Source organism: Solanum verrucosum, unplaced genomic scaffold (assembly GCF_900185275.1).
Source record: "Solanum verrucosum unplaced genomic scaffold, falcon-dt-bn FXZP01000060.1, whole genome shotgun sequence".
NCBI lineage: Eukaryota > Viridiplantae > Streptophyta > Magnoliopsida > Solanales > Solanaceae > Solanum > Solanum verrucosum.
The window spans coordinates 10171550-10198426 of NW_026020129.1; the positions used below are offsets into that span (position 1 = coordinate 10171550).

The 26877-nt window shown below is 33.6% G+C and overlaps 5 protein-coding genes across 5 annotated transcripts; 3 read left to right on the forward strand and 2 right to left on the reverse strand.

The window, feature by feature from the left end:
* Nucleotides 1-931: 931 nt before the first annotated feature.
* LOC125826202 (uncharacterized) lies at nucleotides 932-4261 on the reverse strand. Its single transcript, XM_049505522.1, has 3 exons — nucleotides 3177-4261; nucleotides 1477-2019; nucleotides 932-1145 (listed from the first exon to the last, which is right to left on the reverse strand). The coding sequence occupies exons 1-3, from the start codon at nucleotides 4104-4106 to the stop codon at nucleotides 1047-1049; spliced, it is 1572 nt and encodes a 523-aa protein (XP_049361479.1). The 5' UTR covers nucleotides 4107-4261; the 3' UTR covers nucleotides 932-1046.
* A 4574-nt stretch (nucleotides 4262-8835) lies between these two features.
* Nucleotides 8836-15369, forward strand: LOC125826213 (probable mitochondrial import inner membrane translocase subunit TIM21). Its single transcript, XM_049505535.1, has 8 exons — nucleotides 8836-9246; nucleotides 10242-10301; nucleotides 10394-10412; nucleotides 11211-11371; nucleotides 14217-14395; nucleotides 14483-14531; nucleotides 14703-14822; nucleotides 14916-15369. Exons 1-8 carry the CDS (start codon nucleotides 9058-9060, stop codon nucleotides 15072-15074), a joined length of 936 nt encoding a protein of 311 aa, XP_049361492.1. The 5' UTR covers nucleotides 8836-9057; the 3' UTR covers nucleotides 15075-15369.
* Nucleotides 15370-19492: 4123 nt separating this feature from the next.
* LOC125826218 (uncharacterized) lies at nucleotides 19493-21026 on the forward strand. Its single transcript, XM_049505539.1, has 6 exons — nucleotides 19493-19840; nucleotides 20024-20138; nucleotides 20213-20294; nucleotides 20392-20443; nucleotides 20698-20752; nucleotides 20838-21026. Exons 1-6 carry the CDS (start codon nucleotides 19493-19495, stop codon nucleotides 20963-20965), a joined length of 780 nt encoding a protein of 259 aa, XP_049361496.1. The 3' UTR covers nucleotides 20966-21026.
* Nucleotides 21027-23064: 2038 nt separating this feature from the next.
* On the forward strand, nucleotides 23065-24633 carry LOC125826216 (uncharacterized). Its single transcript, XM_049505538.1, has 6 exons — nucleotides 23065-23556; nucleotides 23763-23877; nucleotides 23960-24044; nucleotides 24140-24191; nucleotides 24321-24375; nucleotides 24464-24633. The coding sequence occupies exons 1-6, from the start codon at nucleotides 23212-23214 to the stop codon at nucleotides 24631-24633; spliced, it is 822 nt and encodes a 273-aa protein (XP_049361495.1). The 5' UTR covers nucleotides 23065-23211.
* LOC125826224 (uncharacterized) lies at nucleotides 24592-25583 on the reverse strand. Its single transcript, XM_049505546.1, has 2 exons — nucleotides 25476-25583; nucleotides 24592-24994 (listed from the first exon to the last, which is right to left on the reverse strand). Exons 1-2 carry the CDS (start codon nucleotides 25546-25548, stop codon nucleotides 24813-24815), a joined length of 255 nt encoding a protein of 84 aa, XP_049361503.1. The 5' UTR covers nucleotides 25549-25583; the 3' UTR covers nucleotides 24592-24812.
* Between the last annotated feature and the right edge of the window lie 1294 nt (nucleotides 25584-26877).

Here is a 26877-nt window from a genome sequence, read left to right on the forward strand (position 1 = left end):
GTACAACAATATTTAGAGGGATTTTTGAATATTTCGGGACCAATTTACATGAATAAGCAATTTCCTCAATTTTTCGTAGGTATTAGCCAAGTGATACGACTTTTTACTGAATCCAAGTATGAATAGTAGAATGTCGATTGACATTTCTTCCACTGCCTTTGAACAATTGCCATATTTTTCAAAGCAACACCATACTTTCTTATTGACAAAAGTAATACATATTGTACTAAAATTAACAGCCAATAATCAAAAGACCATTAATTCAAACTAGAGCCAAAAGTAGGTAAGTGTCCCCATAACTTCATTTTATTTATGAAATAATGAATAAACGATCCACTTTTCTAGTCTTGATGGAGACACAAATCTTCAATATTTTACTAACCAAATCATTGATGTTGTAGGTGGACCAAGAACTGTCTTTGACAAATGTTGTCCAAAGGACTAAGGTCCAACATTGCATAGTCCAACATATTTGACATAAACACAATAATAATATAAAAGTACCCTTGTGGAAAGGTACCACTAAGATGTTGAAATGTTTAATCATATAATAAAATTGATGTTATAGTATACTAGCTTCTAGTCCAATTAGAAAGTTTATATGGAAAATATGGAGGAAGCACTAGCACATACCCCCGAACTCCTACTGAAGAGGATAAATTGTACGCAGACCATACTCCTACCTCATAAAGGTAAATAGACGGTTTCCTACTTACCAAAAAAAGAAAGAGGGAGCCACTAGGAAGGAAGAAGAATAAGACCTCCAGGTTAAAATGCAGAAAATTGAACTCAGAAATCTTTTGGAAACAAGAAAGATCAAAGTTACTGAAAAAACTATGCTACATTAATAGATAAGGATATCTAGTGTATTTTACCTAGGATATTTTACATTAGCTCTTCTTTTTCCCTAATATAGTGGTCATAAGTAGAGGAAACTTGGATGAATCCAAGAATTTTTTTCCTAAGTTCAACAAATGAAGAAATACATACGAGAATCAATTGAGGGGCGAATACAAGGAGAGAAGAAAGGCTCGAGTTATTCATCATCATACTTCACTGAGCTCACCTTCCTTACATACACCCACATCCACCACCATGCTTTTTCCCTTTGAGCTCAAGACTCTGCAACAATTCCTCCTTGGAGACTGCCAAATATCAAAATACACCGGTCAATTATATGTAGAGAACAATTGCCAACTTAATAAAAGAAACTAACTAGAATTTTTTTCCCAATGCAACTGCCTTAGCATGCTCCGATTCTGTTGTTTAAGTAGCTATCAAGATTTTGTACATCTTTTTTCTTCTTTGTTTTGGGATAAGGTACTAGTTCAAATCGACCCTTAACAGAATAATACACTTTTTCCTATCAGATATCATTCTAATGCCCAGCTAAGAAAACAATTGAAAGACACTGTGGTTGCAAACGTTTTCGGTGTTTATGAAGCAAAAATAAGCTAATTAACAAAAGGAACTTACCCTATCCCATAGATGTGGGTCAGACTTTTTATAAACCTGCACGCGATCAACAACAGCAGGGTCTGTCGTCTTCCACTTGCATGCTGGATGAGGAACTTGATGACGAGTATACTGGCTCACTGTTTGGTTGCTGGAAGGATCCATTTTGGCACTTGATAAATAAAACACAAAAGGTTTTTGGCATGGGTTCCTCGCAACAGGCCTCGTGTTAAAAGCGTATGCAGTGTAATCTGCTCTTTTATACCAATTTAGGAAAGTTCTTGACGGCATTTCTATTTCACGGGGGGACAACACTCCACGGAATATTTGAACTGCAAATCCCCATGACACTGATATGGTCCAATCATTAGCTTTGTCATAGCAAATGGATTGTTGCATAAGACCAGCCGAGTCAAGCTTCATTGGAACTGTGAGACGCCGTAAAGCTTGCACTCGAGTCACATTGGGAAAGATTGGCTCCACCACATCAAGATGGTGCAATGTTACCAATGGCGCTATTGGATGTGATGCTAGCAGACCAAATAAGTTCCCGTACACATCGTACTGCATCCCAAAGAAGTCATAATCAGATAGGCCTTTATTGAAATGATTAACAACGTATAAAATACAGTGTGAAATTATGCAGTCAAACAATAAAACGCTATAAATTCGCGGTTGCACAGGCCAGAGACTGATAAACAAGAACACACAGATTATAAGGTCTTTCTGCTTACAACGACAAATATAGACGAACCATTTAAGATATTCTATGCAGAATCCGGCAATTGATTTAATCTTTCGTTACACAAAAAAAAAACATCATTTAGCAATTCAATTACCAAGAACAACTACTACTTTCCATATCCCACCCCAAACTATCCCAGATTTCATCACTAACATAAATACTTTCTCACGGACAACTCAAACCGGATGCTAAAAAGATTTAAACAGAGAAAAACAAATACAAACAACCATATTTTTCAAGGAAGCAGATTTAGTTCAATCTGCTTATTAAAGGAGCTTTTTTTCCCTTTTCTTTCACATAAAAAAGTCATCTTCAAGTAGTATAGAAAGAAGTCTCGATGCTTCTACTACCACTCTTGTTTTTCTTCTTCTGTGAATTTGGCACACATGTGCCAATTAATTCTTTTGACTTATCACATAATTTACAAAGTCACCAGGCTCCTCTTGTGACTTACACTAGGCAGATACACATGTGATGTCTTTTAAGACTCATTAAGAGAACCCAACTACCAATTGTGAAAATGCTTGCCAAATTTACAAAACCAGCATGTGAGATCCTGAGATGTTGTCAGAATGAGCATGGAGAACATTGTAAAATGGTAAAACAAATCATACAAATACATAATACATAAACAAACACTTAAACGTGGCCTCGACAAATATGAACTCCCCAACTTACAAAATGATTATCTACAACCTACAAAATGATCATCTAGACACCTCCAAAATTTATGTGTCATGTCAGCGTTAGGTGTCCACGAGACACAATGGGGACTAGTTTGAGTGTTTAGTTGTCTATTGAGACTAGGTTTAGGTGTCTAGATGTGCACTCTCAAAGTTGGAGTGCTTACTTGTCGGCTGAGGCCAAGTTTGAGTCTCTGTTTATTACACATATTCAAGATTCACCCATGAACAAATGCATTATAGCCAGAAACATTAAAAAAAAACAAAAAACATGAAATAGCAACTAAACTAACCTGGTGAAAACCAAGTTCTTTGGTGAGTGGAACACCAAGTTCAGCCATACAAGCCTGCATTCTATCATCAGAACCATAAAGCCCAGGGTACCTTTGAATACACTTATCTTGCATTTTCTCAAGTGCTTTAGCTAAAGGATAACTAATAGCAAATCCACCACCCCCATATGCCATACTATAAGAAAAATAAATATTCTGCAAATGACTTTCACTTGAACTTCCAATATAATAATACTGATTATGATCATATTTGTTCAAAATCCTCACTAAATTATCAGTAACAAACACAGTATCATCATCACCCATAACAAACCACCTCACATTCTCCCTCCCTAACCTTAATGTCTCCGATACAATCCTCGATATCCGTATTGCAGACCGATGACCCTGCCGGTTTCTGTAAGCAAACCGTGAAGTATCACCGGAAATTCTCAGCTCCGGCAGAGATTCTCCGTCACCTTTCGAAGTTTTCACCGGTTTATCTAACCAAACAATCCCTCTCATTTCTTCCTCCGGTTTCCACCATAACTTTATATATTCCTTCCGTTTATCCCACAGCTTCGCAGAAGCTGCAATGCCGAATACAATATGCTCCAACCCGGTTTTCTCTTCCAATTTCTCTTCTGTTTCTTCCTTAACTATTACCCGCCGGATCGATTTACTGGATTTACTGGAATTGATTTCCGATGAGTGAATAAACAAACTATTACGACTAAAAACGTCGTTATTGTTACAAGATTTATACGAAACGAGCTTCAGTGTATAAACCATATAGGTAGTGGAAGCAAAAAGGAAAAGCCATACCATAAACTTCAAAAAAGCTCGATTATGTGAACCAGAAATTGAAATTTGTGACCCAGAAACACTTCTCATCTGATCCCAGATGATTTTTTCTGAATCTTTTACTTTCTGGGTCACTTTCATCGTCATTAAAACCCACCCCTCAACAACAAAAAAAACCCAGAAGCTTCACAACAATGTTTCAAGAACCCATTTGGGTAACAGTTTTTCAGCCTAAATTTTGGATTTTTCACAGAATTTTGAGAAGATGAGTGATGGATCTGATGAAAATGAGAAAAGGGTGTGTGAATATGTAAAGGAATTGTGAGAATCAATAAAGAGATAAGGCTATAAAAAATATGTAAGGGGGGGTTTCAGAGAGATGAAGAGAAGGGGACAACATGCATTGGGGAATTGCTGATTTCAAGAAGAAGAAGAAGAAAAACTGCAAGTCTGCAACTCTTCTGATTTCTCTCAGCAACAGCTAAGAGGGAGAGAAGGAAAAAAGAGAGTTCTTTTAAGCTAAAGTTGTCATCTTTTTAGTAGTAATTTTTTTTGCTCTTAAGTTAAAAACATAAGATTAGCAACAAACCATAATGCAACGGAGCTCGTTGGTTAGATTTACGTATGTATAAATAAATAATAAAAAGTGTATTAAAAATTATACTCTAATTCTCTATTTTAATATTTCTTTTTAAAATTATATTTTTGATAAATTACAAATGTTTCATATTATGTCTAACTAGTAATGACTTTTCTTTAATATTTTTTTCGATTTTTCCCGCAATGAAAAGTGTATAAAAGAAATACGCTAATTCTCGATCTTAATATCCTTCTAATTAGAATTATGTCCTTGATAAATTACAAATATTTCATACTATGTCTAACGAGTAATGACTTTTCTTTAATATTTTTTTCGATTTTTCCCGACCTCTCTCACAATCCGCTATATTCAAATTCTCACATCTTCTCACCGAAACATAATATTTTATTAAATATTTATTTTATTTACGTGTTATTATCTCATAATTGAACTTTTGTAATTTTTTAAAAATAACTACTATTGTGAAAAAAAATAATTTTATCTTAAATTTTTAAACGAAGAGGGTAAATATTATATTTAAATTGAACCATATGAAAAGTTCTAATAATAGCAATTTCGCAGTACATTCAATTTTGAATTGTTTAGGTAGGGACTACTATACTAAATTAAATAAATTCTCTAGATTTTATCTTTGTTATTATGCATGTAATTAATTTAATCTCAACTTTTTTGCTATTCGTGTCAATAATTTTGCTTTCATCATTTTTTTTCTTGTGACTAGATCTCCATTCATTTTAAGAAAACTTTGGATCTTCTAAAAAAGAAAATCATTTTGTCATATCATATTATAAACTCTTTTAACACGATTTTTCATTCAAATAAATATAAGTTCTTGTCCCTTTTCAATACTAACTAATCATGATTAGTGTATTTGGTAGTCCACCTAGAACATAACTAAACTATATTAAACCACATTTTTTAATAAATTAAACCCAACACCTTCAACTAATATTATGTGATATTTTCTTACATGTTTAAGTTATTGTGAAAATTATTCGACTTTTTTTAATATATTAATATAAAAAAGATAGCACATACTATTTTTTGTACTATATTTTCTTTAGTTATATTCTACCCACAATTCACTACCACTATTTTCTGCAAAATATATAAAATAAATAATGAAACAATATAATTATACTACTTTTTTATCGGGTCGGGTCAGGTTGGGTTGGTAGTTCCAACCCACTTCTTGTTAATTTTCACGTTCGGTATTCAACTTGAAACTCGATTCAATTTGAATTCATGGATTGTAGAGTTTAATACTATAGAAAACACTCTCGATAGGATTATTCTTTTTTTTATTTCCAAGTGATTCAAACTCAAACTTTTTAAATTAAGGACGGATTGATCTCAATCATCTCATCATAGTTCGTATGGTATCGGTGTGCTTTGCTTTGGGACACGTGTGAAGTCTAAATAATAAAATTGAGAGAAAAACACGTGGCGGTGTTGTGTATTGGCTACTTGGGTCGGTGGGATTTGATCCCATGTGAACCCACTTAAATCTATGTACCTGCGACCTGCCAAATGTCGGGAAATTTTATTTATTTTATTAAATAATTTTTTTGTGGAAAATATGTTACTCCATTTCCAACTTAAATATTCCTTTTTTAAAAAAATTACCAAGTAAAAAGTGGTTATATTTTTGGGAAAATAGAGAAAAAAATCAAATAAGTTATTTTTATGTCTCGATGAATCTATAATTTCTAAAATATGAATACATCAATAAAAAAAATATATGTAATGGAAATTAATCTCTGGTCCTTAAGATAAATAACTTAATTTTCAACCAAGTGCATTATTTAATCTTATTGTAGCATAGGTGACAACAGACGTTAGATAATATTATACAAAAATATTTAATTTTACGAAGAGATAACAACTTCATATATTTTAATTATTTTTGCATATAAATTCGTCCATGATCTCTCTAGGGTAGTTATAGCTTACCAACAAAGAAATACTACATAGATAGTGTAATTCCAAATATTTTTTAATTTTATTTAGAATTTATAATATTGAAGTTATAAAAATATAACTGTGTTGGATTAAACTTTACGGATTTTTATTTTTTTGACGGATCTAGGTGTGTGAACAATTAATGAACGTTTTGCCGTGCAAAACAAAGGGATGACATAATTAATTTAGATACCTTTGGGTTTGGTAAATAAAATAAAATAAATAAATACTTCTACTCTTTAAGTCTTTAATTAATATGCCAACTATAACGCCCCATAGTTACTACTCCTTCATTAATTTTAATTTTCCTCCACTTAACTAACAAGTCATAGCCATACATTTACTCGTTAATTGTAATTGTATCTTTTTTTCCTGGACTAAATTTTCATATCCATGTTCATTATACGTTATATATATTTATACGATTAATAGTCTAATAATGATGTATTTCAATCATCATAATTTTTTTATAGTAAAAATTCAATTGACCATCCTTCATCATATATAGTTATGTTGTTGATTAATATTAGAGGTAGAGTATATATAAAGGGTGAAAAAAAGATTCATTTGAATCTCTTTCGCCAAAAGTATGTCTATTTTTGTCTTCGTCATTGATCTGTTGTGCATTTATATATATCCAACATTATATTATATATATATACCACTATTGTAATATCTTTTTTTTTACTAATTTTAGTATTTGTAATATAAGGAAAAGTAATTAAAGAAAATATTAGCTCAGCAGATGAGTCGGTTCAGTACGACTTATATATATCTAAAAAAAAAATTAATAACAACACACATTTATGTTGACAGTAAATTCAAAAAATAATAATAAGTATAATTTGGTCACCATATAAAAAGAAAAAAGAAAGGAAAGTTTCACATTTTTTTCCTCTTTAAGTAGAAATTATAATAATGAATGGAAATAAACAAGATAGGGACGTTGGAAAGTGTATTTCTTTTAAACACTATTCTCAACTTTTTGTTGTTTTTGGTTGCTTTTTTAGTGAATAGATTAATAAAATTTTAAATTGTCTATATTTTTAGGAGTTTCAACTTTAAATTAATAAATATTTAGGGTATTCTTTGAATTATCATGACTCATATTAGATTTTTATTTTTTTTTAGAAATATGACATGTTATGTGAACGTCACCCTTCAAAATATTTTGATATAATGGTAATGATAAATTGTTAATTTAAATAGTTCCAAAATTCAACACCTATAACGTAACTTGTTTATTTAAAATTAATGTACATATAATAAAAGAATGTGATACACTTTGACGGTAATAGTTCAAAGATAAATTCTCTGAATCATTTGCTAAAAAAGGATAAAAGTAATTACAACTTAACATAAACAACTATATCTTTCAATTACTATTTGGGTAAAAGATTTGTGCAATAGAAACCATTATTTATCAACGATAATTATCATATTTATGTCGAATATTTATTTAAAGAGGACATGATAATTACACTCAACAAGGTAATTTAGGAAGGGATTAACCAACTAATCTTGTCTATTTTCCTTCTCCCCCCGCCCCCACCTCCCCGCTCCCCTTATTTATCACAATGAATATCAACACTCTTTGAATTTGCATCGCATAAGGACTATAATAATTGTATTTTATGAGATTCTTTTTTTTTTATGTTCAATGCATCAATCCGAGATCTCTAATTGAAGCGGGAGGATTTAATAGGTATTGATAATGAAAGATGGGATCATAAAACCAAAAAAGTGTTTGAAAGATTTGTTCATAGTGACTTCAAATTGTTCAAATTTGGGTTTTTGGGCCATGCAGAGATAAGCTCTTAATTGCAAAAAAAATCTTGCCGGGCAACTTTGAGCCCAAACTCTTTTGGATCAAGCAATATAGCTTCCTGCCCATTTTCCTTCAAATTGTGTCACATATCCGATTTGTCAGCTAATTTCACTTAGACACTTGAACTACAATTGAACATATGATAAAGTGTTTATGCTAAACACTTTTAACGAATTTTTAAAATTATTTCGTGCACAATCTCAAATGTTCATTACTCGACTAGTTTATCACTTAAAATATAATATCTCCTTTAACCATACACATCATTCTTAATTGAAACATGTCTAAGGTTATACGACTTACTCAGACTAATTCGTATAATGAAAGAAGGTGACATTCTTTAGCTGGTTAACTTATGTACGTCATGAGCAATCACAAACATGCACATATAAAATATAAAATAGATACACATTATCATATGTTCAATAAAGACAAACAATAATTTGAGTGTCTAAATAATTTGTTTTACGAAATGCGTTATTGTCTTGAAATTTTAATTTGACCCGTTTGCACTTGACCTTTGCAACTCAAAAACCCCAGTCCGGGTTTTTTTTTCTTTTGGGGTTTTAGGGTCACTACAAAAATCTCTATTGAACTTCTTCTTCAATTGCTTCGTTGTGTTCAAATTTTCCTCCATTTTTGATCTTCTATGTCCGTTTAGTGCCCTAATCTTGTTCTACAAGTCCATCAAAACCTCACTATCCAAGATGCAGCATGTCAGGAGAACCGGGTTTTCATTGAAGACGAGGTGGTTGTTATCGAATGCTGCAAAATCATGCAACAAGTTTGATTCTTTACTGGAATATGTGCCATCAAGAAGCTTATCTGATGTGGGTATCGGTCGTTTCTCGTCAATGGCTGCTGATAGTGCTGTTTTCAATGTTTCTGCTAAAAGGGTATGTGGAATTGTGTTAAAAAATTCACATTGTTGTGATTGATTTTTCCTGTTCTTGTTGCTACTGGAATGGATATGTATGAATTGTTGGGGCCTTGTATACAGTTTAGTACTTATTAGATGTTGCATTTTGAACTTTCTCTATGTTGTGATTGATGATTTTGATCAAATGTTAAGGGTTACTTTGTCTCAACTGTTGCATTTATAGTGATGAGAGTGATTTATCGACAAAAATAAGAAGCTGGTGACTTTTTCTTATATGCGTAGGGGCTGTTTGGTAGAGTGTATAAGAATAGTATTGGATAGGGTGTATTAGAAATGTTGGTAGATTCTCTAATTCATCGCACCAATGATCCCTTAGTGGTAATGTAGCACCTTTATGTTAGACTGGTGGAGGTAAGCTTAGTAGTTGTAGAAGATAAGCTGCAGTGTATGCAAAAGTGATCCATGAAACTAATCTGCTACTGCACCATAGTTTCTCTTTTCTTTTTTGATGAGAAAGGTAGAAAATTTATTGATGAGTACCAGAAGGTACTGAAAGCTACTGCTCCATAGTTTCAGTTTGACTCGTGTAATGAATGTAGATATTTGTAAGCTCATTTTCTTACATTTAGCTGTTGTATCAGCCTAAACTTATGACTGCTGAGCTAAGTGGTTGAGTTATGTGTGACTATTGAACTACAGCTCCTCAAATTATGTCTAAGTTGGAACTTCAGATCAAGCACCAAAGTTTGAGTATTCCAATAATTCAGCAAGAAAATCCATAGACATACCAATTCTAGTCCCTATTTTTTTAATAACCGAGAAGTTCCCTATGGGTTAGCTGCCTGAACTCGATTGGCACACAGATGTGGAACTTGGGGGAGTATGGGGCCCTCCCCTACTCCCAGTTAAATAAGACTTTTTAGCAGATCTTGAACGCGTGATGTGTGCCTATCCTCATATCCTATGTTTGGTTCTTCTTCTGTTCTTTCTCTGATTATGATGTACTTTCAGGAACTGGTAAAATCAGGTTGTGCGAGGAGATCAGTATATGCTTCTTATCCTGCTGCGAAGGTGAGTTGAAATGTCTTGCTACTACGATGATCCTAAAGTTTGTTGGCTGCCTATTGATAACTTTTGCCCCCCAAAATTCTTATGTTTTGCAGGTTATCGATGAACCTGCTGGTTAGTAGATGCTACATTCATGATTGAAGAATTGCAAACTGTAAAAGAACAATTTGGATTTCTGCAAGTGTTAGATCTCCAAAGAATATTTATTTAGGATTAGTTCATTTCTCTTGATAAAGTGGATCTTGAGTCTGCTTTAACATTCATCCATTCAGTGGTTTTAGTTCTTCACGTGTGCCATTCAAAAGGATCCTTGGAGCAATTTTGCTGTACTCAGAAAATATATGTTTTTTCATTTCTTGAGAACTTTAAGATGACGATTTCAAACATGTAGCTATAGAGAACGGTTTTGTTTTCCTTAAGAAAAAGGAGGTGCCTTGCTTGATTCTACATATTGTGGACTTGCTATCTACTTATGTGGGGAGTAAAAGGACAAAGGTTTAATTGAATGTTCTGCATCTATGTTGCATGGGTCATAATGTTACATGGCTATGTCTTGCAGTTGTGGGGTTCTTGCGAGAAATGGTCAATACTTTAGCGTACAGATGTTAATTTCATGTTGAGACTTCTGTTATATTATCATGGCTGTGCCTGACGGTTGTGGCACTCATGTCCGAAAGGATCAATACTTTAAATTATGTCTTTATGCTTTCAGCGGGATCATTTCCTGTTGAGATCTTTAGAAAACTACATGTGCATTCATGCAATTGCTTCTAATTGTAAGATTTTGTGTCTCACCATGTAATTCCTGTGTCCAATCCATTTCACAATCTTGTGTCCATGTGATATCAATTTTAATATTTCTGTAGGAACGTATTCTATGTTAAGAAAAGCACTTAGACGTAGATCTTGCAGGAATTCCTGTTCTATACAGATATAGAAGGAGCACACCATGCTTAATGACCTTCAGATCACCGTTTCAGCTTGTCAATACCGCTGGCGTAAATCCTCAATCGTCTTGCTTTGCTAGATCATTTGCATCAAAGGCTTCTGGATCGAGGCAAAAGCAATCAGAGGTTATTTCTGTCTCTAAATCATGCATATATGCCTTTCCTTTTTCTTTTAGGTTGTGAAAGCAGAACTTAGTTGAAAGGCAAACAGGAGTAAAATGTTCCAAGGACCACACTTAACTAATTCCCCAGCAAATCATGTATTAAGTATCGCCACTATGTTAATAATACAGTAGGTATTCGAATGACCAAAATTTAGGTCCAAATTACTTATAGAAAGACAATCTTGAGTTAGTAACATTTTGTTTTACCTTCCAATAGCAATATTTGTCATTAAATGCATCTCAACTTAAGAAACATGTGATTCCAATATCAAGGTATTTTACTATTTTAAGCTTGTCAATTCCAACTTGTGAAACAATTATTAATTTAGTTAAGTAGATTGACATATGAATTGAAGAAGCCCACCCTTAGTGAAATGTTTATAAGTTACTGGTCTTTATCAAAAAAAATGTTTATAAGTTACTGGTGAACTCAAACTCATTCCCATTCCACAAATCAATGCTATCTAAGATAACATGTCTTTAAAAGGCAAAAATGGACTAACAAGAGGATATACTGTTCCGCTACAGTCACTTTGTTTCAGGTTTCCCAGTTCTACACTCCCTAAAAACCGTTACTCTCGGTGCACAAAAGAGTAAGAAAGAATGTTTCCCTCCAGACCAAGTCAACTTATGTATATTGGTCCTGAAATGTTGTTATATTTCTTTACCATAAGCACTATTTAGTCTCAAAGGAGCTGCATGTTGTACCAGTTTACCTTCCCTTATCCTGTACCTGGTTGCTAGCAGCTCATTCAATGAGAAAGAGTCGCTATAATTTCCCCCCAAAACTTAAAAAAATCTCGTGTGATGCTCATTTAATGAGGAGAATGTTACAATAGCTTTCCTCCTAAATTCTGATCTTCTCCACAGTTTATGCAAATTGCAGTAGGAGATGCTTATGAGTTCCACCATATGCTCCAAACCCACGTCAAGCTTTAGGACATGGACCTTGTTGGTGTGTGTACCTGCAACAAGTCATTCCTATTATGCTTTTAAATTTTATATACCGAAGAGTCAAAGAAAATGTAATAGGTGTACTTTCTAGGGCAATACAACTTTCCAAATAAGTGAAGTTAAAGGGAAAGGATCAAAGGAGTGAAGTTTTTAGCAAAGAACCTTCTTGAACAGACACCTCCTGAGTTTTGGATCACATAGTGTTACTAGAGCCAATGAACTATATGATGATACATAACAAAGCTTTGTAATGCAACTGCTATTTTCTGTTAGGTTCAGTGCCAAGTCTGTTAAGTTGCTATCAGGTCATTTGTCCTTCATGATCTCTAAACTGTATAATGTTTGCAGAAAGTAACACTGACAAATCATTGATTTTGTTGCTGTCAAAACTAAGTTTTTTCCACAGCATGGCTTGTTGGTCTTTTCTATTTCTTATTGTCTAAGATTTATGCCCTATTGAATACAATTTCCTGTCTGAAACCTATTTAATGTTGGTATCCTAGGATCACCTCATCAGATTTCTCTCTTTTTAGAGCTGATCCCGCGACCGTTTAGTTGGATGGATTAGAGAAATAATCTCAACATAAAATTTATCATATGTTTGATTTAAAGAGATTAAAAAATATTTTCTGCATAACTTATGCATCATTTGGTTGGTCGCATATGAAAATAATGCATGTATAATTTTGTGCAGCGTTTGGTTGATTGTGTTAAATGAAACCTGCATTAAATTATGTGGGAATTTGTACATTGTTTTATGTATGACAGAATGTGAAATACAAATACGTGTAATGTTTATCAGGGGGGTTAAAGTATTTAAAGATTCTACATTAGGTAGCATTTTCAATTATGGGATTAGTAATCCCAGGATTGTTCATACCACAATTGTAATATTAATTTTATACCATACTCCATGTGGGATAATCCCGGGGTTGAACTACAAAATGACACATTTGCCCTTACCCAAAGCTTTTCTTCCAGAGATTTTTAAGCAAACCAAGGTTAAAGTTGGAAATGAAAGTTTATCCAAATTATCTAGTTTAAACCAAACACATGTTTAATATAGGTATATCCCATTTTTGTCCAATGAACTAAACATCTACCAATAAAAGTATATCTACTAATAGTCCCTTCATTATTTAGTTCCCAGATTATAGTCCTCGCATTATAATCTAGGTATAATTTGTTTGCAGACCAAAAGGATGTGAGATAGGGGATAACAATCTCGGGATAAAATACACGATCATTTTATTCTGCATTTAGTTAAGCTTTTGAATCTGGGATTAACAGTCTCAGGATAAAACACCACAATGACAAAGATGCCCTTCTCCAAAGCTCTTCTCTGAAAGTCCTTTACAAAAAAGACAAGGTTAAAGTTGGAAATTAAAATTTTCCCAATTTATCTCATGTTAAACCAAACTCATGTTTTATATTATAGTCATACCCTGTTTTAAGTCCTATGAATCAACCATCTACCATTAGTAGTATATCCTCTAAATAATCCCATCATTATTTAATCCCCATATTATACTCCTGGCCTAACTTGTTTACCAACCAAATGACCCCTTAATGTACTGATGTGGTATCCCAATACAACATTGTAAAGGTGTTTTTCCAAAACATGATTCCAGTAGAGTAGTTCAAGAGGAGAAGAAGCACAATACTGAACCTCATATCTTTATCGTGTGCAGTTGCACTGTTTTGTTATATTATAGAGGAAAATTATCCCAGAATTGTGTATAACTTGGAGATTAGCCTTCTCGCACCAAAATGTATATCTCCCGATGTAACAATGAATGCATTTCTCAAATCAATGATAACGAATGTGTTTGTTTCTTGTCCGACTTGTACAGGCTCGAAAGGATGTTTCTACTGTTGAGGATCCTTTTGATGCTCCTACCTACAATATCCCAGAGAAGCCTGTGACGTTTACTGAGGGAGCTTCCTATAGTCTTATCATTCTTGCTGGACTTGCAGTTGCCGGTGCTGCAGCATATGGAGTTTTTAAGGAACTCATTTTTCAGCCAAAAGAGTAAGGGTTACATTTATGCTCTACATAGTTTGACAGAGAACTTGAGTTCTTGTTTTCAATTTAGTTTAAAGTAATTTTGTGTTGTAGGTACAAAATTTTCAACAAAGGTCTCAAGAGGGTTCAAAATGATGGTCAAGTATGTTTGTTGCCTCTATTGTTCTTACCTTGAATTTACTGCATATAATTTTGAGAATGAGTTGTATACTGAATACTGTGAGTCAGCACTTAAAGATCCTAATTTCTTATGTATTTTGATTCTGGTTGTACTTGAACTGATCAGTTGCATGCGTTTGCTACTTCACTCCAGGTCAAGGCAAGAATTGGATCCCCTGTAACAGGCTATGGATCAGAAAGTAGAAATCGTGCTGCGCGCCAACGCATCCCTAATAGGATATGGACTGATGAAGATGGAGTTGAGCATGTTGAGGTGACTTTTTCTTCTTGTGAACCCTATCTTTTGATACCCTCTTCTCCAATATATTTAGGTTCCCACTCATATATAATTAAAAACTGAATGTAGGTCAATTTTTATATTCGCGGACCACATGGAGCTGGCAAGGTTTATATAGAGATGTTTCAAGACAAGGTGGATAAGCAGTGGAAGTTCACATATTTGATCGTTGAGATCAAATCACCTTCCCCTGCTCAACTGATGCTCGAGTCGTATGTACCTGCCTGAATATCAACGCAAGTACATTATATGTTCTGTCCTGCTGCTATAATTGCGTGGATGCAATCGATATCCTCTAAACTTTTTTTCCAACTCCCCTGAGAGCTCTCAAGATGACAGTTCTGATGATTTCAAGTTCTTTTGGTTGAGCCATTGGCTCTGATAACAGTTAGCATTGCTGAGAAAGTATTAGATAGTTTACCTTTTGTCGGTCATAAAAAAAAGTTGCAAGAAAAACTGTTAAATTCTTTCAGATGTAAGACTTTCTTGCAGTTCAAATCCAAAGAAGTTTTGGAATGATCAAGTTTCGATTTTCATATTTCTGCAATTTTCTCCATTTTTTTGCTATCCAAAGTGCTTGTGTCTAAAGATGGTTATTGCTGAGGCAGTCAATTAGCTTATTATGTAGTAGTGGGGACAAAAAAGAGAGGCAACTTAACCTAATGAATCTTTAGTTAGAATTTTATTCTTTTGGTACACAAAACTTAAACTCGAGACCTGTAGTTATGATGAAGTGATTATATCCATCCTACAACAACGCTCGGTGATTCAGAATCACTTATCAAGTTGCTGCTCCAACACTTCAGATTCAACCAACATAGTAATTTCATTTCTCTGATGAATTACAGGGCATAGAAAAGAAATAAACTAAGAAATTAAACAAATACCATAATCAGGCATTTTCAAGATTTCTACGACTCTCACTAAATAAATGTCGTTGTATCTCTCTCTACTTTCTTGTCGTATCTTGACTTTCTTGTAGTGTAGAATGGTGATGTGAAGAAGCTTTTGACAACACTGAAATGATGGAATGGAAAGCATTTGCTGCAATTCTTGATTTTATTTGACCCCTTCTTGGCAAAGGCTTTGTGCCCCTAAAACCTTCAATTACTGTTGTAGAAACTCTAGCAATTTTGTGATTCATCATTTGAATGTTCAATTGATTTAGTTGTGAGTGTAATTTTGAAATTGTTTTATGAAAGTTCTCAATAAGGACAAAATTGTCAAATAAATTTGGTTTTGGTTTTGGTCTTGGTGTTGATTGAGTGCGTTGGTTTCTTTATATAGAAGTGCACATAAAGAGAAAGGGTTGTTTGGGAAAGGTTTATTGTCAAATGGTTAGGAAAGAGAAAGTTTTGTCTGGGAGAGGTTTTTATGACAAATGGTTTTGAAATGGTGGCGGATTCAAAATTTAAATTTCTCGATATCTTATATATTATATTCCCTCCATCCCTTTTTAGTTATCATGTTATGCTTTTCGAGAGTCAAACGATATGAATTTTGACCAACATTTTAAAATGTATTTTTTTCATCATATTGATATGAAAAATGTTGCAATTTATAGTACTTTTATGTATAACTTTTGAATATCTAAAATTTTATTTTAAAATATCAAATTAATGTAATTTAATTCACCTTTGAAAATTAGTCATCTCGAAAGGCGCAACATAATAACTAAAAGGGAATGGAGGGAGTACTTTTAAAATTATGGGTTCTACATATGTAAATCGCTATTAGTCTGAAATTTAATAGCTTCATCTATATTTCATGTTTAAAATACTGAATTCACTTTAATATGTATAATAATTTATCAAACGTTGAATAAATCTCATAAGCAAATTGAGAAAGTAATATTTATAAATTTAAAATCTTGAATTCGCGGACTAGGGGTAGGGGAGTTGGGTGGCATGCCAGCAGGATTGTCTTAGCTAAACAAGATTCTTTTCTCCCCAACTGGTGGCATCTAGAAATCGTCAAATTATTTATTTATTCATTCATTTTGACGTAATAGCTTACTCCACTTTAATATCGTATAATGGTATAAGCCTGTCTGACTGAGAACAAATTCGTGTATACGAAGCAGTTTATAATATACATTATGAGTTGTCTGGTTTTCATTTTGCTACGTTTTTAACATAAAGTATGCGGCAGACAAATTTCAATTCAAATCTATCGGTAAGATTTTGCTGGTTTTTATTTTCATAATATGAATTTAATTTGACAAGCTTATTCAATGTATATAAAATATAAAAACAATTCTTTATATATCCTCCATCCTATCCTATTTCAACTGTCGCTTTTGTTAGTGAACTATTATTTTAGACGGATAAATAGGAGTAAATTAGTAAATTATACTTTCTATTTATTGTTTTTTTATAATGAATATAAAAAAGTTAAAATGAGACAGTACGGAGAAATATAATATAGTGTGTGAATTGAAATTGAAACAACATAGTAATAACTTTATGCTGCTGTGCACATGGTCAATAAGGTTGTTGCCTATTACCAACAAAAAATGGTAAAATACTCATTCACAGAAAAAGAAAAAAAGAAAAAAACAGTTTCCTATTCCAATGGAAACTTATAGAATATTTTAATTTTATTTTAAAAAAAAAGCTTTTTAAGAAAGTTGACAAAGGAGAAGTGTTACGAACTTTGAATGAAAATACAGATGAACCTCAAACAACAATATTATTTTAAGATGGCAAAATTACTCGTTGCATGCATCAATAATTCTCGATATAGTGTGAATGTCTCGATCACTAAGTGCCCGTTCTTTCAAGTAAATTAATCATCGATATAGTGGTCAATGAATCACTAATCAAAGAACGAGAAATGTAATTATATTGCTAGACATTTATCCAATTTTCAACCAAATGAGATAACAAGTGGTAATAAAAAACTTCTTTACATTAAATTAATGAAAATACTAGCTTCCCAATGCACGTCACCAATAATTCAATTTTCATTCCCAAAATACAGTAACATGTGGTAAGCAATTCTTTATAAATTAAAAAAAAAACCATATTTTATGGTTGTGAATCTCTTTATTATTGATTGTGATTGAAGTATATATTTGAATTATCTAGTTGATACATAAATATTTGAATTATCTAGTTGATCACACAAACCTACAAGTTCCAAAAACTACTATTATGCTTTAGTGGACAGAGTTATCTAATACTTATCAAGTGACGATTCTTTCTCAAGGCAAAAATAGCACACTTTGAAAAAATTTATTTTAATGAACATAAAACCAGACGAAGAGTATAAATTTGTATAAATTACAACTTTTGTACTATTGTTTTCTTTATAGGATAGAATCATCATGCCTGTGTGGTTTGTAGTAAAAGAAAACACAAAAAGCCTAACAAGCAAACCATGATGTATCAATCCTAATCTTGACCTCTATTAGCTAACAATCTACTCTAATTGTGTATTTAAATAATGATTAGTTGCAATATTTTGTATACTTAAATTAACTAATTGGTTGACAAATGTGAATTGCATGGATTTATTTAACTTCATACATAGTCAACTAATCCTTCGATTTTATTATTACTTATTATTTTCTTTGCTTCAATTATCACAGTATTAGACGTTGTTGAACTGTTCTTTTCTTCACTACTGTATACCCCTTTTCATACGTGCTTTGAAATGCTTTACTTTAGCTGAGAGTCTTATCAGAAACAACCAATACGTACACACCCCACTTATGGAATTACACGGAATATGTTGTTGTTGCATATCTAGTCAACTAATGATAAATAAACACTAAAATCCACTTAGGGAATAATTTTTTGTCAAGAAAAAATTAGCTGTCATTGCCTCCCTACTGCCTTACCTAGTGATGAACCTACTACAAGAGGCTACTAATAACTTGTCATTTTGTCATCAAAACAACCTTATTATCGTAGCTACAAAGAAAGGGGCTGTGTTTCTTGAATCAACAAGCAAAATTTATGCTTTATATATAGTCATAATTCATGCAATTGAATTGTCAAAACACAAATAATCATCTTGTTTTATTGTTAAACAAAGGTTTAAGTAAGATGAAGCATATGTTATTTGACAAGAAGATAGAAGAGCATAGACCACTTCCTAAGAGAGGGCAAGTTAAGACAAGGATAGTTGCCATCGCGTTGCAGTCGTTGGCAGCCATGATCACCATGGCTGCTAATCGACGTTCAAACTCCACCCCAAAATCCTAAGAAACATGTTGATGCATGGGAAGCGTGTAACAATGACAGGAGATTGATCAGTCAGAGTCGAGTGACCTCAAAGGTTTATAGAGAGTTTTGTATAGTGTCGTTTTCGTTGGTTTGTTGTATTTAGACATCTTTTGTTCCCTGTCTTGTAACAAATTTCCAGTGTCCAAAAAACAAAAACAAGAAAGTAGAAAATCTCATGTTACACATTGTCATAAAACCATCTTGAAGATTTGCTAAATTTGGCTTTATACCATGTGGATGCCTTAAGTACAGAGCAAGCAGAGACATCAAAGCAACAAAAAAAAAATAGGCAAGGAACAGGTCCTTTCCTTAATGTCAAGGCATTTTAAAGCAAAGTTTTTATGCTTTATTCCAATCATGGTTTCCATAAATAGATAATGAATAGTTTCAATAATGTTGCTATTATCAAATAAAATGGCATTATCAAGCCAATTTCTCCAGCATAATATATGGTCCAACTCGGAGTTTACGCGTACCTTGAGTGTCCCTCCATTATTGAAAGCTAACCATGAACCAGTTAAGAAGCTATCACAACGAAAACTTAAAATACGAGGCATCAAGAACAAATCCAACAGTTTGGTCACATTTTCGATGTTAAATCCTGAGAGTGGCACGAGTATGAGTGCAGTTTCTCCATCCGACACAATCAAGAAGTTCTATTCAAGTATTAACAACAAGGACATGAACCAACTAGCACTGCTCCTAGCTGAAAATTGTTTCTATGATGATTTCTCCTACAGTCAACCATTCCAAGGGAGAGAGGTTACCTCTCTTTTTTCACTCGGAAACATGAATTGTACTTTTCTTTTGTACAACTTTTTGAGCTCAATAACAACTACTACGCCTCAATCCCAAGCTCGTTGAGATCAACTTAAGGATTATCTTACACTAAGGATTCTCTAATATACTCTAGTGTTTATATCTTCGATTTGTAAATTGATGCAGGAGGCCCTTAAATTTCTGGAGCAACTAGCCACATGCATGGGGAAGAACACAGAGTACTGCATTGAACACATTTATGAGGGAGTTGATCTCACAACTGTGGTAAACTGGCATTTAGGTAACGACGAGTAACTTATTTCTTACAATGAAGATGTAAATATTGGAACATGACAAAAGTATATTTTCATGTAGAGTGGAACAAGAAACAGGTTCCTTTCACTAGAGGCTGCAGTTGCTACGAGTTATCAAGAGATGGAGAAGAGCTAGTCATAAGGTAAATTCAAGGTTTTCTAAGCCCATGTATGTTACGTTTAGGCCTATTACTATGTCAGCACAAACATTAAGTGCTCCGGAAATGGAAATTTATGCAGGAAAGCTCAAGTAATTGTTGAATCACCAGTCAAACCAGGAAGCGTAGCTTTGGTATGAATACCATCAATCTTCTATTTCAGAAAAGCGCAAACTAGACAAGCTAACTTATCAACTTATGTTATCTAGCTTTGGTATGAATACCACCAAAATTCTATCTCAGAAAAGCACAAACTAGACAGGCTAATTCACCAACATGATGTTCACTCTTTTCTCCTGATATTGGCAATTTGAAACTGCAATTCTTGATTCTTGTTTAGTTTCTATTTCATTAATGCACGTCGTGTTCCTATCTTCACAAAATACAGGAAGCGTTCCAGAAGGTCATTTCAGTATGTGATGCTTTCCCTCAGTCTGCTGAATGTATGTTAATTTCTTGATGTTCTTTATTTTTTCGCCAACATGAGAACAAAATTATTCTCAACAGGGCAAAAAATTTCCTATGCAGGGTTGTTCCAGATGAGTCCTCAACTGATAACTTCCTATTCCCGCTACACATCATGGCTCAATTACATGTCAACCTTAAGTCCTTGGAGTGATTCAAAAGATCAAGATCAAACTCCAAAGAATGACTAGCTTTGTAATTAAGTCCTAAGGCATATTTGGCCATATTTGTAGTAAGACTAGTGCTACTAAAAATAGTAAAACTTGAGCATATCTGATGAAATCTGCCCGAAAACAACTGTATGATTGAGCGTTGGGTTCGAGAAAAATTGGAACCACTACAGATATCTCTATTGTTGACTGTTGAATAAACCGTGTTGAATTTCGATCTAAAAATTCAAGTGGTAAGCAATTCTTTATGGAAAGACTTATCCTTTATGGTTGTGAGTCTCTTTATTAGTGATTCTCAGTAGCAAACCTACGAACAGGTGCATCTGTAGATCGATGCATGACATGTCCAAACCTACAAGTTAAAAAAAAAATTGTTCTCACACCCGTCTATGTGAGCTTTGGAGAACGTGACCTGTCCAAATAAGCATGAATTGGAGGATTACAGTGCATTAACAATCATTAAAAATAAAATAGTCAAACCATATATAAGAATTCAAGACTTAAAATGAATCCAAGTGGCAGTTCTTTCTCAAACTTGGAAAAAGTTTACTTTAATGGAAAACCAGACAAAGAGTATAATTAAAACTTCTGCATTGTTTTCTTTATAGGATAGAATCATCATGCTTACGTGGGTCGTAGAAAAAGAAAACACATAAAGCCAAACAAGCACATATTGTAAATGATTAGTTGCCAAATTTTGTATGTTCAACTAATTGGTCATTGGTTGACAAATGAATTGCATGGATTTATTTAACTTCATAGTCAACTAATGATTTGAAAATAAACATTAAAATGAACATAGGGAAAATTTCTGGTCAAGAAAAAATTAGCTGGCATACCCTCCCCACTGACTTACCTAGTGATGAACCTACTACAAGAGGTTGCTAATAACTTGTCCTTTTGTCATCAAAAGCTGCCGTAGCGACAACGAAAGGGGCACTGTTTCTTGAGTGAGCAAGCAATGTTAGTGGTTGATATAAATAGTCACAATTCATGCAATTGCATTGTCAAAACACTAATAATCATCTTGTTTAGTTGTTAAACGAAGCTTCCAGCAAGATGGCCCTAGAATAAATGATGCAGCAGCTACTCCTATGTTACTTGACAAGAAGATTAAAGAGCACAGACCACTTGCTAAGAGAGGGAAAGTTATGACAAGGATAGCGGCCATGGCGTAGCAGTCGTTGGCGGCCATGATCAACATCGCCACTCGACGTTCAAATTCCTCCCCAAATCCTAGGCTTGAGGAGCTAAGAGTGTTTATCATCTAAAAAATATGTTGATGGATGGAAAGCGTGAAAAATCCTTTATGCACGAGATAACAATGATGGGAGATTGATCAGTTAGTGTCAATTTCGCTAATCTCTTGTATTTAGACATTTTTCCCTAATCCCTCCCCATCTTGCAAGAGATTGATAAGTCAGAGTCGAGTAACCTCAGGGTTCTTGGAGAGTTTTGTAGTATCACTTTCGTTGATTTCTTGTATTTAGACATTGTTTCCTCCTCCATGTAATGACAATTTTTTAGTGTCCAGAGCACCTAGAAAACAAGGTCTGTATCAATCTAGTGCGATCATATTTCCACTTTTATTATAAATATCAGTATTAGCATGAGTGTCTACAACCTTTTCTAATTCCACTAGAGGAGCATAACCCATACTCTCCCAACATCAGTTTTATTAATGTTTGAGCCGCTTGCACACACCTCGACTAATTCCACCAGTACCTACGACCGAGCAACAACATAGGTATTGGGTAACTCTTCCCATAAAGGATTGGACATATGGAAAAAATTCGCCTAATGCCTTTTTTATGTCTCCACTGGAATTTGAACCCGACTTCATTGACCACGAAGTCCCACCCATGCATTCAATTTTTTTTGTTACTTTCTCATCTAAACTTTGACAAAAAACATGAAATACAAAAAACACTTTAAATGGAATTGCTAAACGGCAAGAATGCTAAAGCCCCACACCCACCCCCACCCAACCAAAAAAGAATGAAAGAATAGGATAAGAAAATAATCAGAAAATGAAAACCAAGAAAGTAGAGAATCTCATGTAATCTTTAGATGACTAAATTTGGCTCTATACTAAGATGGTACCTTAAGTACAGAGCAAGGCAGAGACATTAAAGCAACAATTTTAGGAAAAGAATAGGTCCTTTTCTCAATGCCAAAGCTTAGAACCAAAGTTTTTATGCCTTTTCCTATTAGGGGTCCATAAATAGATAACACATAGTTTCTATAGTGCTGCTATATACACTAAAATGGCATTTTCAGGCCAACTTCTCCAGCATAGTATATGGTCTAAACCGGAGTTTATGCATACCCTGAGCGTCCCTCCATTGAAAGCTATCCATGAATCAGTTACGAAAGTATCACAACTAAGACTTAAAATACGGAGCATCAAGAGCAAATATAACTGTTTGGTCACACTTTCGATGTTAAATCCTGAGAATGGCACGAGTATGAGTACATTTTCTCCATCTGACACAATCAAGAAGTTCTACTCTAGCATCAACAACAAAGACATGAACCAACTAGCACTGCTCATAGATAAAGATTGTTTCTTTGATGATTTCTCCTTTCCTAAACCATTCCGAGGGCGAAAGGTTACCTCTCTTTTTCTCACAGAGATATGAATTGTACTTTTCTTTTGTCCAACTTTCTGAGCTCAATCCCAAGCTAGTTGCAATCAACTGTATATTCATAAATACTCTGTTTCGATCCATAATATGTCTACACTAAGGATTATCTAACACTAAGGATTCTTTAATATACTCTAGTGGTTATATCTCCGATTTGTAAATTGATGCAGGAGGCTTTGAAATTTCTGGGGCAACTAACCACATGCATGGGGAAGAACACAAAGTTCTACATTGAGAACATTTATGAGGGAGTTGATCTCACAACTGTGGTAAACTGGCATTTAGGTAATGACGAATAAATTGTTTCTTACATCTGATGAAAATGTAAATATTGGAACATGACAAAAGTATATTTTGGTTAATGCAGAGTGGAACAAGAAACAGGTTCCTTTCACTAGAGGCTGCAGCTGCTACGAGTTATCAAGACACGGAGATCAAGAACTAGTCATAAAGTAAACTTCAAAAGTTTTCTAAAGTCATGTTAGCTTTAACCCTATTACTCTGTTATCACTAGCATTAAATTCCCTGGAAATGGAAATTCATGCAGGAAAGCTCAAGTAATCCTTGAATCGCCAATCAAACCAGGAAGCTTCGCTTTGGTACGAATATCAGTACCAAGATGTTCATTGTTTTTTCCTGATATTGGCAAGTCAACAACTACAATTCTTGATTCTTGTTCAGTTTCTATTCAATTGATGCACGCGGTGTTCTTGTCTTGAAAAATGCAGGAAGTGTTCCAGAAGGTCATTTCAGTATGTGATGCTTTCCCTGAGGCCGCGGAATGTATGTTGATTTCTTTATGTTCTTTATATTTACATCAAACAAGAGAACGGAAATAATCTCAACATGGTAAAAACAAATTCATATGCAGGGTTGTTTCTGATGAGTCACCTTCTGTTACCAAGTATCTACAAGATAGCTCTCCAGCCAAGCATACTTCCAATTCTCGCCTGCTACCGCAAGTTATGGAGTATCATAGTTACCTTTCTTACACTTATCTACACAATATTCATGTTCATTATAAAGAAATTCCATGAGTAGAACATGTACACAGTTTGACACTCATGACATCGGACAACATTCAAGACTTCACTTTTCCTACATACATATAGACGGTAGAAGACAAGACAAGACTTCACATTCATTACAAGCACAGTAAAACCTTAAAATTTTTCTTACTTCTATTGGCAGAAGGCATAAGCCATTAACTATATCAGCTATCAATCATCGTTGCTATCTCGTGTTGACCATGATTCAAGCAATGAAAGAGCAACTAGAGGTCCAAGGAAAGGAGGGACCGGAGGCGGCCTGCTAAAAGCAACGAGGGGTTCAATGTTCTCCGCCTTCATCTGGGCTTCTCCAGCATCATCATTTGCTTGCTTCTTAGGGGTCATTGTTCCAACTGTATCAAAGTTTGCCATTATTCTAACTATTCATAGTCAAACAACTTTTTCATCAACTACAATCTTCTTGTACATTTGTAATAACAATTCTATCTCCATACAAATTTATATGACACTCCTGTTTCCGAACGAAATAATCTCTTATACTATTCCATTAATAATGTTATTTTACACAACATCAATAAAACTTCCAAGAATTCAAATTCATTTCAATGTTCACATGTTGAACTTTTTTGTTTCATTTTTCTTGCAAACTAAAATTTTCTCCACTATCATCAATATGATACATCAAGTCAAATCAACGTTAAACAAATTTGTATACAGTCAAACATCTACACACAAAAAATGAAGAAAGCATACATTTTTATCTTATTACCAACCTTTGAGATTAAACAATATACATAATTAGTCGAGTTGCGTGAAAACTGACTCACATACCAAGATTATTAAAAAAAAACATAAAAGTAGTTTTGAAATTACCAATTCTACTTCCAGATGGAAATATGTTTTTGAATTTGCTTATCCCAGGAACTAAAGTTTTAGTTCGAATCATTTCACCAAAGTCCTGCAAAACATGGAAGAAATTTGTGAAAAATAAACATAAAATGTTGAAGTAAGGAACAAACTAAGAAACCCATGACTAAAAAGATTGATGAAATTGAAGAAACATACCACAAAATCTTAAATTTTTTTTGCTAAAAAAAACTGATTTTTTTTTGTCTTAGAAAATTGTCAGCAGTTCCAAGGTGGTCGGAACAAAAAGGAGCTGGAGAATGTTCTTGAAAGTTCAAATGGGCCTAGTGGGTTTTTGGGTACGGGCTGGGCCTTAATATGGGCCTCAGTAAAAGAGGATTATTTGGGCCTTTATTATTACTGACATTTGCAAATAGAGCCCATTTGAAGATTGTTGGGCTAGTCCGTTTCTTTACCTGGTCCATTATACTAGTGTTTTCACGGGTCATTTGCGCTTTTGTCCCTATTTTGTGTCGGTTTTTAACTTTTAGGGGAAAAAACGCATGTAGCCAAACCCAAAGATCGTAGGATATAAGTTTATATTTTTGTATCATAGGTTGTGCACGGGCATGTCTTTCGTTTATAAAGAACTTGTGTCATATTAGGCATAAATTTGATTTTTAAAAGGTAAAATTTCAACAAATATTACATCTGAAATAATAATTTAAACTTTTTAATGAATTTCAAGTTAAAAATCTTTAAAACTGGATGATAAAAACTTAAATTCACCTCTACTATGATAAATACAAAAAAAATTAATTAAGGTGGAAAGTTTTTTTTATATCAACCTAAAAAGACTTGAAACCTAACATCTTAATTAGTAGATTACAACTCATAAAACACATAACTCAACAATTGGAACCCACTAAGCCTAAATGGGGTTTAATTGTCTATAACCCCATTGCAATTAGTCATTAAACCTACTGCCATCTGATAGTGAACTTGTACCTATTCATAACTATTTATCCATTGCAATTAGTCATTGAAATTTAGGATACCATATATTTAAAGTTATTTTAAAGTGAATAAACTTATAATTTTTTATGCATCGTGGGACGTATAACTTAAATGATGGTCCTAGATAGGGTATATATATGTGCACTTAAGTCCTTAAATCAGAGGAATTTAGAGTATCGTTTATGGATTCACATGAATTCAGTAATTTTTATCCGACTTTATTTATAAATATCTGATTGTAAATTATTGGATATTAATTTTGAAATCGTTAATTACTTAAATCCTTTGCTAGACAATATTTAACAAATCAATGAGATAAATTTTTTTGGTCTAAACCATGGGGTACAGCCAGCTAATTATTTAGGTTATGCCATCCTCAATTAGTGTAAGATGTCTTTCGAGGGCCATATAG